The sequence below is a fragment of the Siniperca chuatsi genome, linkage group LG24, assembly GCF_020085105.1.
Source record: "Siniperca chuatsi isolate FFG_IHB_CAS linkage group LG24, ASM2008510v1, whole genome shotgun sequence".
Taxonomy (NCBI): Eukaryota; Metazoa; Chordata; class Actinopteri; order Centrarchiformes; family Sinipercidae; genus Siniperca; species Siniperca chuatsi.
Genome location: NC_058065.1, coordinates 4,923,049 through 4,941,568, shown reverse-complemented (window position 1 = coordinate 4,941,568; position 18,520 = coordinate 4,923,049). Strand labels below are relative to the sequence as shown.

Here is an 18,520-nt window from a genome sequence, read left to right as displayed (position 1 = left end):
GAAAATGTATTATGATACTAATATATGCTAATATATGCTAAGAATATTAGATTACATGAGGTGAAAAGCAAAAAGTAAAAATACTCTGTTACAAGTAAATGTTTTTGATGATTAATATTTTGTATTTAGAATCCAAATGAATCGAAAGTGTAGTGAAGTAGAACAAAGTAGCATAAAATGGAAATACTCAAGTGAATTGGTCACCGAAACCATGCAAACATAACATACACACATACAAAAACTGACAAATAAAAATGATGCCTGTGTCTGTGTGTGCAAATACACTTGTACCAGTGGAGAACATATAGGTAGATGTACTGCAGATCGTGTTGCATTGCAGTTTTTATTATACAAATTCCTTTGAGAAACAGAGAAATAACAACACTGGTTGAGTTAAACCTCAGTGGGCAAAACCAAATGTTTTATCTAGAAAAGAGCAGTAAAAAACACATATAAGAGAAGAGGCGGATACTATCATGACGTGAAAATCATTTTCACCAAACTCTGACCATGTTTCACAGTTCAAAGTTGTCAATTAGCTAATTTGACTTTTTTTTTATCTCAGCAAATAAGATTATTTTATCCTCATCCACCTGACCTGATTCAAAATACTTCCCTCTCTGTCCGTGATGATCTCTCTGAGCCTCGAGGCCCCTGTGACGAGTGTCTACGTAGGGGGTTTCCCGCCACATTGTCTCTGGCATCCTGGTTCTCAGGTACCCAGCCACGAGGTGGTGGTAGGCGGGGAGGGCTCACTGGTTCCTCCCTTTCTCCTGTACATTCAGAGTCAGTGGGGTCTTCATCTCTGTCTCCCCGATCCAAAGTGCGCCTCCTGGGTGCAAGAACTGGTGCTCTCCTGCCTCTGATGCTAAAACCTCCTAGACTTCCAGGACCCCTCTCGTCCAAAACATCAACCCCAGGAGAGGGTGAGTGTGGGCGGGCAGAAGCGCCTGGCTGCTCCCCTGCACGTCCAGACTCCTCAATGGTGTTCAGCCTCCTCATAGGAACCAGAGAGCGGGATGAGGAGTGTGGCGACACACCAGAGGGCTGGAGACGGGCTGAGAGACGGTCCACGTCACTACCACCACCTAACATAACACCGAAGTATTTGAGCATTTAGTTTATTGTAAAACAATCTTTGATTTTGTTTCCGTTTTAACCAGTTCATTTAAACATCTTCTCATCTCTCTGTGATTTATTTATCTGACCAAACAAATTACATTTGAATTAACTCACCATGACTTCGTCTTCTGAGGGGAAAGGCAGACTCCAGATCCCCTCCCGGTTGGAGGGAGTAGTACTTTTGAGACCTGAGGATGTTTTGTTCAGGCTGGAAGAGGAGGAAGAGTGAAGGTCAGGCAGGTGGGGGAAAAAAAAGGGACAACATATTTTTAATGTCCTCGAAAACAGAAACCCACCAGCTCGCGGAAACTTCTGGCACGGGCGCTTCGTCTAATGCTCGCGTGGCGGCGAATCAGAATCTCCCTGGTTCGACTGTCATCGGGCAGATTATATTTGTTGGTGTAAGCTATCGTCTGGAAAACATGGAGACATATTTAGTGAGAGCTAAACCGTACAGAATACAAACACTTTATACATAGGTGTGAATGTTAAGATGTGGATTAAAATTTAAAGGCACAAACAGACTTCGTTACTGCTTCTTAAAGAATAAGGCTGTTGATATTTCATATTTTTCTTATTGTGTGTGTATTGAAGCCTGATATATCTTCTTCCTCTGTGCCATAGAGCTCCACTGTTATCCATTGAAAACACATCAGTGAGCCACACTGTTGCACTGGGTGACATGTTCCTTCATTACCATGAACACATGTAGTTCCCACATACTCCGTCCTGCTGCTCCAAATACTCACTTGAGCACCAAATGTGGATTAATCCGCCGCTGAAAGTAGTCCCCAACAAATGCACTATTTAATTCTGTTAGAGTAACATTTGCTGAGAACTACTGTGACCTGCTGTTTTAGGAAATTAATGAGCGTTTATTTTTTTAAAGATGAAACTATATATTTGTGACCCATTTTTAAAGATTTACATCTTCACTAGCAACAAATTCTCTATGTCTGTGGCTAGTAAGTCAGAAAGAGTCTTTTCATGGCATTTGTTGATAGTAAGAAAAATATGGAATAATGTCAGTCTCAGATAAGATTTAGAAAAGTTCAGAAACCACAAAAAAATTCCAGCAGGAAAAAAAGAATTTAAAAGAATTCATTACAAAATCACAGTAAAACGCAAGTTGAAAAATAGATTTCAGGTGTTTTCTGAAAGAAAGTAAACTTATTATTAACTTGCTCTAAATGTATACACACAAAATATTAAGTTATTTAATCTGCTATTCATTCATAAAATCAATTTTTTCACAAAACAACTGAGCAAACGGCTGGTTTTGTCTTGCTTCTGATACAAATGACTTGTGTTTCATTCATTCTGACCAATTTAAAATCTTCCATTGTCAAACTTAAGTTTATTTTTCATTTGATTGTTTTAAGGCTTCATGAATTTGTCAACCAAAGGCATCTGAGCACATTAAATGTATCACTACTTGTCTCACGTAGTGTTTTGTACAAAGTTTATACAACTGTCTAGTTTCTGCTCAAAAATAAAAGACATCAAATAAACATATTAAGGTCATAGTGCAGGTGGCAAGTGTTGCACACAGATGTAGTTTCAGGTAAAAAATCTCCAAAAAAGAAGCAGAGAACTTGTGCTCATTGGGACTTTAAATGGTGAAATGGTATGAAAAACAGCACAAGAGTTAATATAATTGACTACATGAGAAAGGTTTCTCTGCAGGTATTACTTTCTTTACCTTCTGTCTGATTTTGTACATGTTCTTTGACAGGATGTCGTGCATTTTCCTCACGTCAGCAGCCAGGAACTGTTTCCTCGGTCGAAACACCTCTTTCCTCCCGTCACTGATAGGAGGTGAGAGCAATGAACAGTGAATGAGAGATATTGCTGAAATGTGATTTTTTGTTCTTGCCATCGACATTAAGATGGGTGGCAATTACGAGAGGATAAAGATTTCCATCTGATGGGAAAACAACATCATCATCAGCTGCTGGAGGCTAATTAGATTTAGCTTCGTGCATTTAGCTGATGCACTCATGCTGACAGTTAGTGCGCAGATACAGTTTCAATACATTGACTAGTACATCTCTAATAACCTGCAATAAGGTCAAAACAATTTGTGCAAATATGAAAAAATACAGACTTTATCAGTGGAGGTAGTACTGTACTTAAGTACAAATTTGAGGTACTTGTACTTTACTTGAGTATTTCCATTTCATGCTACTTTCTACTACACCACATTTCAGAGGGAAACATTGTACTGTTTACTCCACCACATTTATCTGGCAGCTTCAGTTACTTTACAAAAACAAAAGATTTTTGAACAAAAAACATATGAAGAGCTCATAAAATATGATGTTTTGTTTTAGATTAAACACGACCCAACAGTTTATACAAGTACAGCTGAAAAGATTAGTCAATTAATCCGTTAGTTGATTGACAGAAAGGTAATTGGCAACTATTTTAGTAATTGTTTAAGTAATTTTTCACGCAAGACAAATTCATGGTTCCAGCTTGTCAAATATGAGGATTTGTTGCTTTTCCTTTTAATTATAGTGACGCCATTTCTCAATATTTTCTGAATTTTTACAAACCAAATAATCAATCGATTAATGGGGAAAATGATCAGCAGATTAATCCATAATGAAAATAATCATTAGTTGCAGTCCGATACAAAATAGTTCAAAATTAGCTCCACCTCAACAGTAAAATCCTGCTTTTACGTCACTGCATGAGTAATAATAATCTAATGGTATAATATATAATAGTATAACAGTCACAGGGGACATTTTACTGTATTGAGTACTTTTACACTTTAAGTATATTTTCCTGATTATACTTTTACTTAGGTAAGGTTTTAAATGCACTTTTACTTGTAACAGAGTATTGTAACAGTGTGGTATTAGCGTTTTTATTTAAAAGACCTCAATACTCCACCACTGGACTTGGAAAAACCTTCATTAATAAAAGTTTTTCCACGTTCAAGTCTTTTTTAATAATACAGGACAAAACAGATCAGTCTGTTGATCTTACTGCAGAGAAACGATAGATGGCGCTGCGCTCAGGTCTCCCATAGGTGTGTCCAGTAACTCGATGGCATTCTGCAGCTCCAGTTTCTTATACAGAGACACAATGCTGGACTCAGCCCTGCTGTCTCGGACCAGGATGCGCCTCAAAACACGATCGTTGAACTTCTTAAACCTGACACAAAGACAAAGGAACAAACACTACTGGTGTATCAAGCTTTGTGGTCTTGATGTTGATCTAAATGAATGAGTGATTTAGTCTAAATCTGCAGGAAGAGACCCAAGTTGCCCAATTAAAACATTATATCAATTAAACCATGTCTCTTTTTAAATTGGTGTTGTTTTTCTAAAATCGATCTCGATATTGAATAGATAGATAGGTAGATCCTACTTGTCTTTCCAGTAATAGTGGCTCCATTGTCCACACAAGTCCTCAAGACCACAAACAACATGCTCCATCACCTGGACAAAACACAAGCAAACAAACACATCAGAAAACAGCTAATGTAATTCACCAGCTTCAGCAAGAGTCCAATAAAAATAAAAGATCTTTTAAAGGAGAAACATAGAGAAGGGAAAGCAACGCAGATGAAGAAAAAAAAAACACAGCTGCATTACAGTGACAGCTGATACTTGCTCTGGTGTGAACCTCTACGTTGATGGTGTTCAGGTTTTTGTTGGTTCTCCTGATGTTTATATATTCTGCTATGGGACGGATGCTGATGCCCTGGAAAGAAATATATATAATTAAAGGGGGTAAAAGTGCTTGTTGTTGGGATTCCTTGAATATTACAGAGGCAAAGCAATACAGTAAATTCACAGAAACTACATTGAAACTGATCATGAATATGCATTATTATATGTATTTCATCATTAATGTCATAATCAAATGAAAAAAACATATGTTAAGAGGACAATTATTTAGCTTATGTCTTAAATAACTGTCTAGCAATGTATGACAAAGTTTTTAAAGACAAAAGCTAAATCACTGTCCTTTTAATGTATGTTTTTCATTTGACTAAATGCATAAATAAAAAGGAAATACATATAACAATGTGTATTGTGCCTCACTAGATTTCTTTGTTTTATTTGTTTTTATTTAGGCATTTTAAATCTTCCACACTAAGCAAAGATGCTCTGCTGTATTTCAAAAAATAATATCATGAAGCACGAGGTGAAGTTTCAAACCAAAGGTCTCACCTGTATGAAAACAGTGAATATGATAATGGCAATCGAAGCAGTGACAAACATGTTTTTTCTGTTGATGTTACTGGGCAAAGTGAAGACCAGGGCGAAGCATATTGCCCCTCGCAGGCCTCCGTAGGCGAGGCCAAACTGGTCCTTGAAAGTGAACTGGATGGTGCGGAACGGGTTGATGATCTGGGTCAGCACCAGGATGCCTGCCAGACAAAGTGTGGAGAAAACATGGGATTGATTAACACGTTTGATTAATGGGACTGATGACGGAGGTGACGGAGCTTTGTTAGGACCTCCCCGATAATTCTCACCAGTTCCTCTCCAGATGAAGGCGAACAGCAGCGTAAACAGGATGTAGGCCCAGTTCCACTTGTGTTCAGTTGTTATGGTAACAACACCCAGGAAGAAGAAGATGAGGGTTTCAGAGACAGTGGCCAGCATCTTGACAACATGGCGGATGGTGGCGCAGGATCTCTGGGACACATTCTCCTCCACGTAGTACTTCATGGTTATGGCACATGTTATAATGCTGCAGGGAGGTAGAAACGGAAACAAATGCTCGATTAAGCATTTGCAATTGACAAGTTTGTTTATAACCCTGCAGATAAACCCAACACGTTCCTCCTAATGTGGCTGTTAGGAGGTAATGGTCGACTCCGATCACCAGCCATTGATTTAATCAGATTTTAACTAAATATGTCCACAAATTTAAAAATGGAGAGAAATGATATATTATTATTATATTATATTATATACTAAGAAGTACACTTTCTTTGCATAAAGAAGATGGATAAAAGTTTTTAAGTATTTGTCAACAATTATGACTTCTATGAAGACAAATTTTATACAATTACAACTGTGTTTTACAATATTGTCATTAATCTGTTTATACGCCAGCTTCCTCTTATTAGTATCCACTGGAGGACACAAATACATTAACTTTACAATTGCACTTGTATCTACTTACAGCTACATTATAGTGTGATTATAAACCATTTATTAAATATGTATATACTGATTATAAATGCTAAATATTTCAGACTGTAACGGCCTAATTTTAACCAAACTTGGACAAAGGCTGCATCTCACCACTGCTCCAACAGTCAAAACAGCACTGCTGTCCTGTGAAAACCATGTATCTCCAAATTTGGTGATTTAGATTTTTTCAAATAAACTACTTAGATTAAAATTCTCCTACTTCTTATATTAAGTAACCCATTTAAAAACCCACTGGGTGATCTGAAATTAGGGTGTTTTTCTTAGCTCATGAAACATTTTGGAGACACATGGCTGATCTTATTATTTGAATTTTTTGACTTATATAGGCTGTTTTTTTTTTGTTTGAAAAAGGAATTATTATTGTTAGTTGTGAATCTAAGACCTCAGTTTTGTTGTCTCACCTGGACAGTTTGCATTTCTTTTCTACTCTTCTTTTTTGGACATTACTATAACACGTTGGGCACAGAAAGTTTAAAGTTGCCAGCTGTCTTTTGTAGTTTAAGCTAAAGAACAACTGCATTTGACCTTTGTCTCATTTCCCTCTTGCTTTAGTGTACACTTGGTCCTGTTTACAGCCACCTGGGAATGTTGAGGGAGCACCTTGTTACACCTTCAGATGCCACACATGTCGCTTTGATCTTGCATCACACTCAGAGGGTGGAAAACTAGGTGGAGGAACAAGTTTGTACAAGTTGCATAAACGTCTAAAGAATCTGGAGGCTCAAGATTCATATCTTCATGTAAAGTGTTGGCCACATTATGTAGTGTAGCTATTGGAAAGCTAAGGAAGCATACCTCTACAGTTTGTAGTCTAAGCAATACCGTCGTAACTGTATAAAGGAAGCAATAGTTAACTCAGGTTGTAATCTCCCAAATTAAAAGAATATCTAGCAACTGTAACCCAGTTTTCATCCACTTATTCATCCTGCCTATTTCTCTAAACTCCAACTTTCCAATTTGTTTTACACCTGTTGGCAGTGAAGGAATGTAACTAAGTACATTTACTCTAAGTACTGTACTTAAATACAGTTTTGAGGTACTTGTACTTCATATTTTCTGTTACTTTATACTTCCACTCCACTACATTTCAGAGAGAAATATTGTACTTTTTACTCCACTACATGTATCTGATTACTGGAGTTGTAGATTAACATTTTGCATACTGCAAAAATCTTCATATTACTGAGTAATGTTTGTCTATGATTGAGTCCTAAAAGTCTTATTTTCTTTAGATAAGTGAAATAATCAGCCATTTCCACCTGTTTTCATAGAAGTCAGCTGGTTTTATAATTCCTCTGGAATAAGGTGATATTTTCTTGATTCTTAAGCACCGATCTCTTATTCTGTCTTCTTTAAGATTCTCACACAAAAAGTTATTGAAACAAGATGGTGTCTATCGGAAACATCTAGATCAGATTTCTTTTCACTTATTTTAAGAAAGACTTCATTTAAAGACTTAAAGACTAATTAGTAATTACTTAGTAAGACAGATATTTTTAGTCTGAACACACTTGCTTTTTGGTCCATTTTGAACACTAAAATGCTGCTTACATGTTAATGCATGGGTCTACATAATGACTACTTTTACTTTTGATACTTTAAGTATATTTAGCTTATAATAATTCTGTACTTTTACTAGTAAAGAAAAACTTTAAATGCAAAACTTTTATTACTGATACTTTTGTTTATTTGATTTAAGGAGCTGAATACTTCTTCCACCACTGCCTGTTGGATGCAGGTTAATAAGTATTTTGTAGACAACTGCATTTGGCCTGCACTTACGCCAAGACGCTGGAGATGGCAAAACACTCGGCCACCAGGTACGCCAGGTAGCTGTACATGAAGACGAAGAGGGGCTCGATCTGACGGACATTGTGGGTGAAACGCGTGGTGAACGCAGACACGAATCCAAACAGAAGGCCAAAGAGGACGCCTCCGGCCGCCACCACGAAGAACCTGGCAACTCCCAGAAACACATCAGTGGATTCAATGAGGGGCAAGTTTGCCAAAAAGGAAAAGGTGCTGTAAAGAGCCTGGGGAGAGACAATGACAGAAAACAAAGAGAGGAGGAGGAGAAAAGGATTACATACAGGCTTTTCATCAGGGTAAGCTTACTGCATGTAAACTACAGTTCACACACAGCTGCTGTCAAGCAGGTTCAACCACTCGACAAGTGGAACAGTCTATGCAGCTTTAGTGATCATCATACCACAATAAATGTTTTCTTTTTTCAGAAGATCAGACTTCAGCTGAGGGCTGTTTTGCAGAAGGATCCTCTAGTTCAGAGGTTTTCAAACGGTTAGAGAGTTGAAGGGGGGTCGCAGAGATAGAGAAATCTGACAAATCTGAACACACAGACATGATACAGGTATTTTAACATCCAGTGTGACTTACACTTCCCGAGGACGTCATTATCTCGGAAAGTTTACGTCCATAAACGTCCATACTTCTGCTTAGAAATCCCATTAAAAAGACACTGCTTATAACTCCTCTCACGTTTTTAAGTTTTCTTCAGTATCAAAGTAATCCAGTGATAGTTTGTACATCCATGGGTACACTGCAGACAGCAAGTGCCAATTCGGCATACTTTTAATGGTGCTAATTTACCGAACTGTAAACAAATATAGACAAAAAAACAAACAAATCGGGGCTCAAATTGTAGCCCAATAAATCAAATCTCTTTGTAATAGGTCTTGTGTGTATAAAGGTAAGTTTGCTAGGTTACAATCTGTACCTATCCAACACTTGGACTATACTTTGTATCTAAACTATAAGTGATTAATGTGAATATGATGCCCAGTGGATTTCGAAGCTCAAGAATAATTCTTTAGCTGTATCACCCAGCACATTAGTATTCTATGACTAGATGGCACAACAATCTATCTTTATAGAAACAGTCCACACAAACAAAAGCATGCATCCCCTGTATTTACCACAGTGACAGCATCGTTGAAGAGTCCCTCTCCAAATATGACTATGTATATCTGTTCATTGACTCCAATGTCCTCAAACACATTCAGCGCACCCACGGGGTCCACAGCCGAGATGATGGTGCCAAACAGTAAGTTCTCCTGCAGTGAAGTGAGTGAAAAACAAAGAACGTTTATTCCTCCTGTGTGGTTTTGGGACCAAAATGATTAAATAACATATAGAGTGCACGAACCTCCTTTTCCATGATGTCAAAGGCAGGTATTCAAGTTTCATTAAGACATTTTCTTCGAGGTACTGAAAGTTCTCCATTATTTAAGAAAACAGTTTCTCCATAAGGTACATTTAGTAGCTGCTCTGGAGCTTTTGATCATGTCACATGGTCTTCATCAGCAGATAGAGTTTGCCCAGTTGTTGTGGAATTGTAGATGTTTAAATTTCCATTTTTTTCTGAGCAACTTAAGGTATTTTTCTTTTATGTTAACATTTACTCTTGACCTTGGAAACAACAGCTTTCAAATCATGTCACAGAACAGCTACTAAATGGATCTTGTGGCGAGGTTGTTTGCATCTGCTGTTTGAAAAGTCAAGACTGAAATTTTCCCCTATTTTTGTTGTTTGTTTTTTAAGCAAAGTTTGAGCCATTTGCATCAAATGTATGCTTCTTCTTCTTATTTTTTAAATAAAATTATTTAAATTATTTAAATAAGTTGCAAAATAGATATTTCTTTGTTTTCACGGGTCATCATGAGCCAAAAAGATTGGGAACCACTGCCTTATAGTACATTATGTAGTGCAGTTTTTATAATGGCAGTGTAAACTTTAATACTTGCAGTGTTTGTGCCACTCTGGATCCACTGAGGAAAGTAGTTGAGGAGTGGTATCTTCCCTTCAAAAGTGTGCATCATTTCAGATTTGCATTTCTGGTGCTTAAACTTTTTGTTTCACTGATCCAAACTGAAAAATTAAAGCTAAACCACATGTAAATATCACACACATTGCATCAAAAACATACAAACTCACACATCACCTTTGACCTTTCAATCAGAAGAAACCACTTCCCTGCTGATACACACACTCATGTGCTTCCTGTGACTTCAACTGACCTGCAGGTTGATATCTTGAAGTCCAAACACCTCAAACTGGCAGACGGCAAAGAGGGAAAGCCCGACCCCGATACTGTTCCACAGAGTTCCCACCACGGAGTACCACAGCACTGTGCCGGCGTTTTCGAAGAACGGCCTCGTGGGCATGAAGTAGCCGCTGTCGAGGATGATGGGTGGGAGCATGTAGAGGAAGAAGACGTTGGAGCTGAGAACAGCGGGGGGCTCCTCTTTGACTGAGTGCATGATGGCACCAACGATGAGGCCGACGGCAATCAGGAGGGAGGACTCTGGGATCCAGATGGTGATTTTATGGTAAATGTGGAAACCTGGAGAGAAGAAAAGACAATGAAAAGACTAGTCTCTGGGCTCCTGTGCTGGTCTCCAACCCCAGAATTAAGGCTGCTGTTATGCAAAGCAATTATTCAGGTTGCAAATGCCCTATTTCTTTATGCACAAACATGAACCTCAACACAAGTGATTCATCCAAACGTACCAATTTTGGCAAAAGAGGCCAGCAGCACCCACAGTGTAAACTCAAAGGGAACCTGGATCCGAGGGTAGTCCATCGTAAACACAGGAAGGCTGGCCCTCTCCTCCTTTGGGAAGGCCTGGGGTTCATTGTGGAAAGGTTTTGATTCCTTCAGCACACATTTCCCTCCAACACAGCAGAGCAAGAGGAGCAGAAGCAAGCAAAAGACTCCTCTCTCAGTCCTGACCTCAAACAAAACAGAGGTCCCCATTTCCACTGGTCAACACAGCTCTCAAGTATTTCCAATGTGAGGCATGAAACACTGAAAAGTCCTATGACATTGAAAAAAAAAGCCTATTCTGCAGCTTCAGTAGGCAGTAGCCAATAAAAAAAATACAAAAACAGCTGTCATTTAGGCCTTTACTCCAGTCCATGTCCAGAGCAATTAAATATCAAAGTTTCAATTGAAAAAGTGAGACATTAAATAATACAATTAAAGAAGTATTATGTCTAAACAGTCTTAACAGGATCCGGCCCGGAGGTGCAACACATTTCTGGTTTCACCTGTTGAAAGATGAGCCTGCTTGTCACATCACCTGTGACATGTGCCCTGCCTACTGGGTGGAGCCCATCAGGACTACATGTCCTAAATGACATGAAAAGAAAACAGTTGCTATTAGACAAATCCCCGCTCTGATTCAAAGTAGATCAGTGTTGAAATTAACAAACATGGACACAACAGGTTTGTGCAAAGCTAGTTTTAACTGCAATATCACCTAAATTCCACATGATGGCGATAGAAAGCAGTTCTAGGCGCTACATAAACACGTTTAATTATTATCATTAGAAGTATCATTTTTATCCTTACTGTTAGTAGTAATTAATAGATTAATGAATGAAGGAAAACTTGCCATACACCAAAAGGGGTACCCAAGATACTGCCTTACATACACATACCAACACATTTTGGTTTGGTAGTAACAGCACTGTAGTTGGTGTGTTGAAAGTACTTCAAATATTACCTCCACTGAGGGTAATACTGGTGGAAATACAGTGGCAGCAGCAGCAGTGATGCAGTAGTAGCAGTAGTTGTAGTAGTGATGGTTGGAGTAGGAGTGGCATAGCTGTATTAGTACGTGCAGTAATACTAGCTACAACAAAGACGGTAGTAGAATGAATTTATACTATTCAACTTTAGGTTTGTGATCAAGATGTGAGTCACTCCATTTCTGAAAACAAATGTTTCTGTGATCTCAAGCACAATTTGAATTAAGGCAGTACTGTATCGATTTGTTTCGATTGCATTGCTTTGGCAATGCAAATTAATAAATCAATATTGGTCAGTTGCATTTTTTACACATTTATGATTAATAGGCATGCACACATATACTGTACATAGTCATGTACAATGCATACACACTTAGACACACAAATGCTCTTGATATTTTTATCCTGATACTGGTTTATCAGTTCATTTGTTTGGCAATTTTAACCTAGATTTAAAAGCCTAACCAGGGAGGGGGTCTGCAAATTAGCTTCAGCTAGACATCCCATAGACATCACATCTGTTGCACTGCCTATCTATATGTAACAATGTTTATCTGAATGGCCCCTATTAACTAAAGAAATAATGAATAAAATAAACATATTTCACATATTTTAAAACTACATTTAGTCATCTTAGTGCTAATGTAGCCTAGAAATTGTTCGTTTTTGATAATTTGAGTAATTTAAGTAAGTGAAAGTACAGAAATATGTCAGCAAAATGTACTTAATGTATAAAAAGCCCTTGTGAGTGCGAGGTTTTTTTTTTAAAAAATTATATAAATCTAAATTAAACTATGGTCTGTTGAGTAGTACTACTACTAATTTTATGAACTGATCATGTGTTTTGTGTGTAAAATCTCAATTTGCAGTATAACTATAGCTGTGAACTAAATGTAATGGAGTAAAATGTACAATATTTCCCTCTGAAATCTAGTGGAGTAGGAGTATAAACTTGCATAAAATGACAATTCGCACGTCAATGCCTCAAAATCAAGTGCAGAGATTAAAGGGGGGAGAATGAACAGTTATCTAGATACACATGAATAAATGCATGTTTCATTGTTTTGAAAAAAAGTCGATGTACGACTCTGCGTGGTGACGCCATCAACGTGCCACGCAGGGGGCGTGGTCAGCGTCTGTCGCTGCCAAAGCTGCAGCCAGAAAGACACACACACTTAAACAGTGCGGCAGTTTGAGGACACACTCCTAACAACAGTTGTGTTTTATCCAACTAAGGGATATTTTATCACAACACGCAGCTAAACCGGTAAGTAACGGCTAATTACGGTTAATTTTAATTGAAAATACGTAGCATAATGACGGCTTTTCTCGGCTAAAGAGCAAGGTGGTTATAACACTGTTAGGGGTAAGTTCAGAAACGGAAGCTTTTGTTTGTTAACACCTATTTTGGTAAACAAGACAGAGTTGACTCATATTCATGGCACATAACTTATAAACAGCAGAGGACAGAAAGCAGTTGAGTACAGCAGAGTAGCGCCAGAGCAGGACAGGAGGTAGAGAGTCAGCTAAAAGGGCAGAAAACACGTTAAATGGGATTTAATATTGGTTTAAATGGGGTTAAGTATCATATAATATGAATAATCTCCTCTGACAGGACGCAATGTAATGTGTAAGTGGCTCCTTGAGTGTGGCAGGCGGGTCACAGCCTAAGAAACCGCTAGTATTACGTAATAAAAGGGTGCATTTTCCTCCAAGCCTGTGCGTGTGCGTGTGCGTGCGTGCGTGCGTATGTATGTGTGTGTGTGTAAACATACAGCATTTATTGCCATGTAATGGTTGGACATGCTTATTTTATGATATGGCAGTGAATCACCCTGCAAATCATCCTGTTACACACACACACACACACACACACACAGATGCATTTCTGTCATTTCACTGTGTGTGTGTGTGTGTGTGTGTGTGTGTGTATGTGTGCGTGTACATGTGTCAGCACTGTGGATGTGCACATGTGCTGTGAGTTTGCATGTTGTCTACACATTTCACTGCAGTCTCTCTGCTGGCCATCACGGGTGGTTTTGAGTTTCGCTGTGCAGGAGTCAAGGTCAGCGTGGACATTTCGAAGAGCTGGTGATGCTCTTTCATGAGGAGGAGAGTGAAAATGAGGCCCTGAGTGTGAGTGTGTGTGCTGCGTATGATCAAAATTTCAAAGTTTGACACTGGAAGAAGGCTTCAGGTGGGAGTTTTGTAAGGCTTTTCCTCTGTTCTTGTGCTAGTGTACCAACAAATCCACTTCCATGATTTTAGAGTTGAATGTGTCCAAGTTGTCGCTGCATGTACGCAAATGGCAGCAAAGTTGTGTCAAGTTTATACAGTTTGTCTCAGCATGTGACAAAATAATCTAAGCTAGCCTTGGGAGCTTTCAACCCAGTTTCACTGCCTTTGTTCAGAGAATAGAGCTGCCTCATGTGTCATCATCATGTGACTTAAGCTTGATTTATAGTCATATGTTAAGCAGTAGTGGCTGGCCAATAGAGGGTGCTGGGGCGCCGCCCTCCCTGAGCCACAAAAAGCCCATTACTTCTACTACTACTAATAATAGTAAATTAAACAAATTGTCAATATTTGTGTATTTAAAATATGGAATGCACCCAGTAATATGTGTAAAATATGATAGAAAATCTGCGCAACATAAATGCGTTTCCTACATGTCCCCTCTGCCTGTCTGCATGTCTCAGCAGCTCTGGGGCGATGGAGGAATCGCCCACAGGAGGCGGGTCTGAGTAGCAGTTTAGCCAAAGATATGAACATATGACTCAAACATATGACAAAATTTAGCCAATCGGCGTCCTCAAATCTATTTCAAAAAGGGCGATTATTATTTTATTTTATGAAAGAGCTTGGCCCAGATCAACCTGACCTCACAATCAGACAGCAGATTAGCGAGAAAGGGAAGGAGCGTATGCGAGGCGTCTCTCGTAACTGGTACACCGGAAAGGCCTGGCTAGCTGGATGCAGTCATGCTAATGCTTTCTGCGGTTGCTTTTTTTACGGGGGACAGATCCAGCATGGACAGTTACGGGAGTAAGTGATATGAAGTACCTGTCTGAGAAAGTAAGGAAGCATGAGAACATCAGGGCACACATGGATAAGTCTGTGAAGCTAACATTAGCCATATTAGGCAGAGTGAACATCGCTACGCAGCTGGACAGCGGCCACTGGATCGCGGTGATCACTGCCAGCTGGTGCTTGTGCTAAGCTACATCGACACCAACAGCTACATCCAACAGCGTTTTTTCAAGTTCATTACCAACTGCCGACACCATCGTATTGGTTATCAGGGATCCCACAATTTATTTTTGAGTATAATTTAATTTAATTCACTTGTGAGAGAGTTTTGAAGCAGAAGTTTGCTGGAGTTGACCATCTCTACACCTCAGAGCACGCGACCCCCATGCTTATGTCCATTCAAGTGTCTGAATAGCAACTTAACACCACTAATTGCACTTCATGTTTACTTCTCCTGATCTGTACCTCCCTATTGGTTTCCCCGACAAAACCATAGAGGCTTCTCAAGAAATAAACATTTTCTATTACATGTTTTATATTATACTGAATTCGCCTGTGTGGGCAAAATAAGATGTCCTGATGTGTTTGTCAAGGGGTTACTTACTGCTTTATTTTATGTTGGAATAAAATAATTGTTAAATATTTAACTGCAACATATGAATTCTTTTTTGATACATTCGCTTTTTTGCATTAAATCATACTGGGATGTTTGCTGAAATTGACTGGATGTGGCTCAGCTGCCACTGGTTAAGGGATTATACCATACTTATGGCAGCTATGTGTGTAGGGCTCCCTCTATCCGTACTTTCAATTCAGAAACATTGGATCAGTGTCTCACCATTGCCTCAGACATGGCAGTCACTTATTTTGATACCGCTGAATTCCCATGTTTTTGCCCTAAATCCATCTGCATCTTTGCTTTGCAGCATCCATCTGCACTTTTTCTGTGTGTGTTTTGTACTCCCTGTAGTCCCGGAAAACCCCACTATTTCCATTTCCTCCTGCACGTCCACATAAATCATTGCTTGTCACTTTCTCAGTCTTTTCTTGGCTCAGATCAGTTGGTTTACAGTCTAAAGGCATAGAATGATGTTCGTAACCAGATCCCAGAACAGATTTGATGGGAACTGGCACTGAGAGATGCTGGGAATGTTTAAAAGGCTTTTTATAATATTATCAAGGTGTCACAGTGTTCTTGTGGGCTAGCGTAGCATGTACACACAGCGTTTGGGGTTCCTTTCCATATAATTACTAATTTCCACAGTAATTTTCCAGTTGTTTTGTCCCCGTCTAGACATTTACTGGAAGCATGACAACAATTAACTGATTAGTTTTGATTTCAGTTAGCCATTTAAGTCATTTTTGTTAAGCAAACATTAGCTGGTTCCAGCTTCTCAAATTTTCTACTCCTTTTCTTTTTTTATTTGATTGTAAATTGAATATATTTGGGTGGTTGGACTGTTATTTGGACACAACAAGCAACTTGTCTCATCTTGAGCTCTAGGAAACTGCGATGAGCATTTTTCACTATTTTCTGACCTTTCATAAAAGTCAACAGATTGATAGATAATTACAAAATACTCGTTAGTTGCATCTCTAAGGTGTCTGTGTGAAAATCTAACATTAGTTGGGATGTCATTGCATGAGCATCAATGCAAATTAGGCAGTTATGGTGACTTCTGTATGCGACAGTTACTTTCTTTATCGATTAATTTGCCGTTTAGTTTCTAGATTAATTGATTAATCGGCTTGTCTATAAAATGTGTTTTGTCCAACCAAGAATCTAAAACATATATATATTCAGTTCATTTACATTTATGACACAGAAAATCAGCAAATTTTCACTTTTTAGTAGGTGTAACCAAAAAATGTTTGGCATTTTAGCTTGAAGCGATTAATCGATTAGTTGCAGAGTGATTTTCTGTCATTCGATTAATCAGCTGATTGCTTCATCTCCAGCGACTTGAGTTAATTAGCTTCATTAAACAGGTTTCAGATGGGAGGTGGAACTTTTTTTATTTTTTTTGTCGCATAATTTAGTAAAACAGGCCATTGATACTGTTGCATATCTTTGTGTGTGTGTGTGTGTGTGTGTGTGTGTGTGTGTGTGTGTGTGGGGTGTGACTCATCAAACTCTCCCACTCAGCTCAAGAGGGTCGAGGAGCAGAAGCCTGTTGATTCATCCTCATCTGTGTCTTCCTCTGTATCTGCCTTTCTCGCTCTCGTCATACGACATATATGCAGCGAGCACGTGTGCGACGGCAGCTGTTAGCCGTTGTTGTTGCTGCTGCTGTTGTCTTATTGCCCGTCTGGTTTTAAAAGATGGAGGAAGAGAGGCACGCAGCTGACACAATGAGATTCAGGTGGGTCGGTAATGAGCTGTCATCTTCTTCACCAAAATGGGTGGACTTACTCAGAAAGTATGTTACAAAACAATACAGATGAATGAATGAATGAAAATGCAGATATGTAGCCAGAAACACATAAAATATACATACATATGTGAGCATAAAGTTATAGTACATACATGATAAAGACAACCGATCGTTCCCCTAACAACAGATATAAGAACAAATAAGTAAAACTATCAATTAATTACAGAATTAAATAAATGAACAGGACTGCAACTAATGATTATCTACTAGATTATTGTCTTATTTTGTCAACCACTAGTCAAAGACCCAAAGATATTCTGTTCACTATCATAGAAGAGTAAGTAAACCAGGAAATAATCACATTTGAGAAGCTGAAAACAGTGAACTTTTGCCAGTTTTTTAAGAAATTACTAAATCCGTAATCAAAAGTTTTGCAGATTTTTTGATCGATTATTCGAATAATCGTTGCAGCTCTAAGTAAAAGCATGATGAGAAATTCAAGAGTTAAATCCTTGAAAAAAAAAAAGCAACATGACTTGAACATATTGTAAAAACAGGGAGCATTACTAATTTAGTTTTTTTCCCTCTTTTATTTCAACATTAATTTCATTATTATTTATACCAAAAATGTTTGATGATTTGCCGATTCACAGTTGGGGGAAAAAATGGGAAACAAATGTTTTTCTCATTTATTTGTTCAAAAAAACTAATCTGAGAAGAAGAAATACAATTAGGAAGATAGGAGTCAAACCATTCTTTGTAGTTTCTCCTTTAAGTCCAAGTGGCAACTTCATATTAACAGAAGACACTCCCTTTCTCAGAATCTCTCTGCTCCATTCTTTTATGTTGCAAAACATCTCTAGACATTTTCATTTGTCCCTCTCGCCTTGTAAATTGTGAGCCCATATGCAAACACACACACACACACACACACACACACACACACACTTCATGCACTTTCATGTACAACTCATTTTCTTTTTAGTGTCTCGCACAGATACACACACCTCGCTGAAGTGTACATTGTATTCAGGTGAGCTGGTCTGACTAACGGTACATGGACACGCTGGTCTGCTGACGCTCTCGTTGGAACAGTCGAATTAATTATTGATGAACATTGGGGGAAAATGGAGATGCATCTAAAAGAAGAGTGAAACCTGTCTCCATAACGTTTCTGTGTGCGAGCCATCTCCACTGCGAAAAATATCTGTTGTATGAAGCATTTTACTCCTGTAAAAACAAAAATGATTTATGTTG

General features: G+C 38.5%; 2 protein-coding genes across 21 annotated transcripts in view; one reads left to right on the top strand and one right to left on the bottom strand.

The window, feature by feature from the left end:
- Window positions 1-324: 324 nt before the first annotated feature.
- Window positions 325-11,381, bottom strand: LOC122872332 (sodium/hydrogen exchanger 2-like). Its single transcript, XM_044188418.1, has 13 exons — window positions 10,836-11,381; window positions 10,343-10,668; window positions 9,242-9,379; window positions 8,091-8,341; window positions 5,621-5,838; window positions 5,313-5,512; window positions 4,750-4,839; window positions 4,504-4,574; window positions 4,120-4,287; window positions 2,825-2,930; window positions 1,419-1,535; window positions 1,237-1,330; window positions 325-1,088 (listed from the first exon to the last, which is right to left on the bottom strand). Exons 1-13 carry the CDS (start codon window positions 11,080-11,082, stop codon window positions 604-606), a joined length of 2,511 nt encoding a protein of 836 aa, XP_044044353.1. The 5' UTR covers window positions 11,083-11,381; the 3' UTR covers window positions 325-603.
- A 1,586-nt stretch (window positions 11,382-12,967) lies between these two features.
- LOC122871755 (inositol polyphosphate-4-phosphatase type I A-like) overlaps window positions 12,968-18,520 on the top strand; it is a 63,710-nt gene continuing 58,157 nt past the window's right edge. For 14 of the 20 annotated variants that reach the window (XM_044187093.1, XM_044187090.1, XM_044187091.1 and 11 more), the window contains exon 1: window positions 12,969-13,125. The gene's annotated coding sequence lies outside the window, so the exon portion shown is untranslated. Of the gene's footprint in view, window positions 13,126-17,229; window positions 17,252-18,520 lie in introns of those variants that run through there. The other 6 variants (XM_044187087.1, XM_044187084.1, XM_044187085.1 and 3 more) reach the window with 3 other exon arrangements.

What these genes read in the sequence shown, in the direction of transcription:
- LOC122872332 (XM_044188418.1), bottom strand. Translation starts at nt 11,082, where the DNA reads ATGGGGACCTCTGTTTTGTTTGAGGTCAGGACTGAGAGAGGAGTCTTT. An exon ending in CCATCTATCGTTTCTCTGCA is followed by an intron (nt 2,931 to 4,119) that starts GTAAGATCAACA and finishes ACCTCCTATCAG; the next exon opens with TGACGGGAGGAAAGAGGTGT. An exon ending in TGTACAAAATCAGACAGAAG is followed by an intron (nt 1,536 to 2,824) that starts GTAAAGAAAGTA and finishes CATGTTTTCCAG; the next exon opens with ACGATAGCTTACACCAACAA.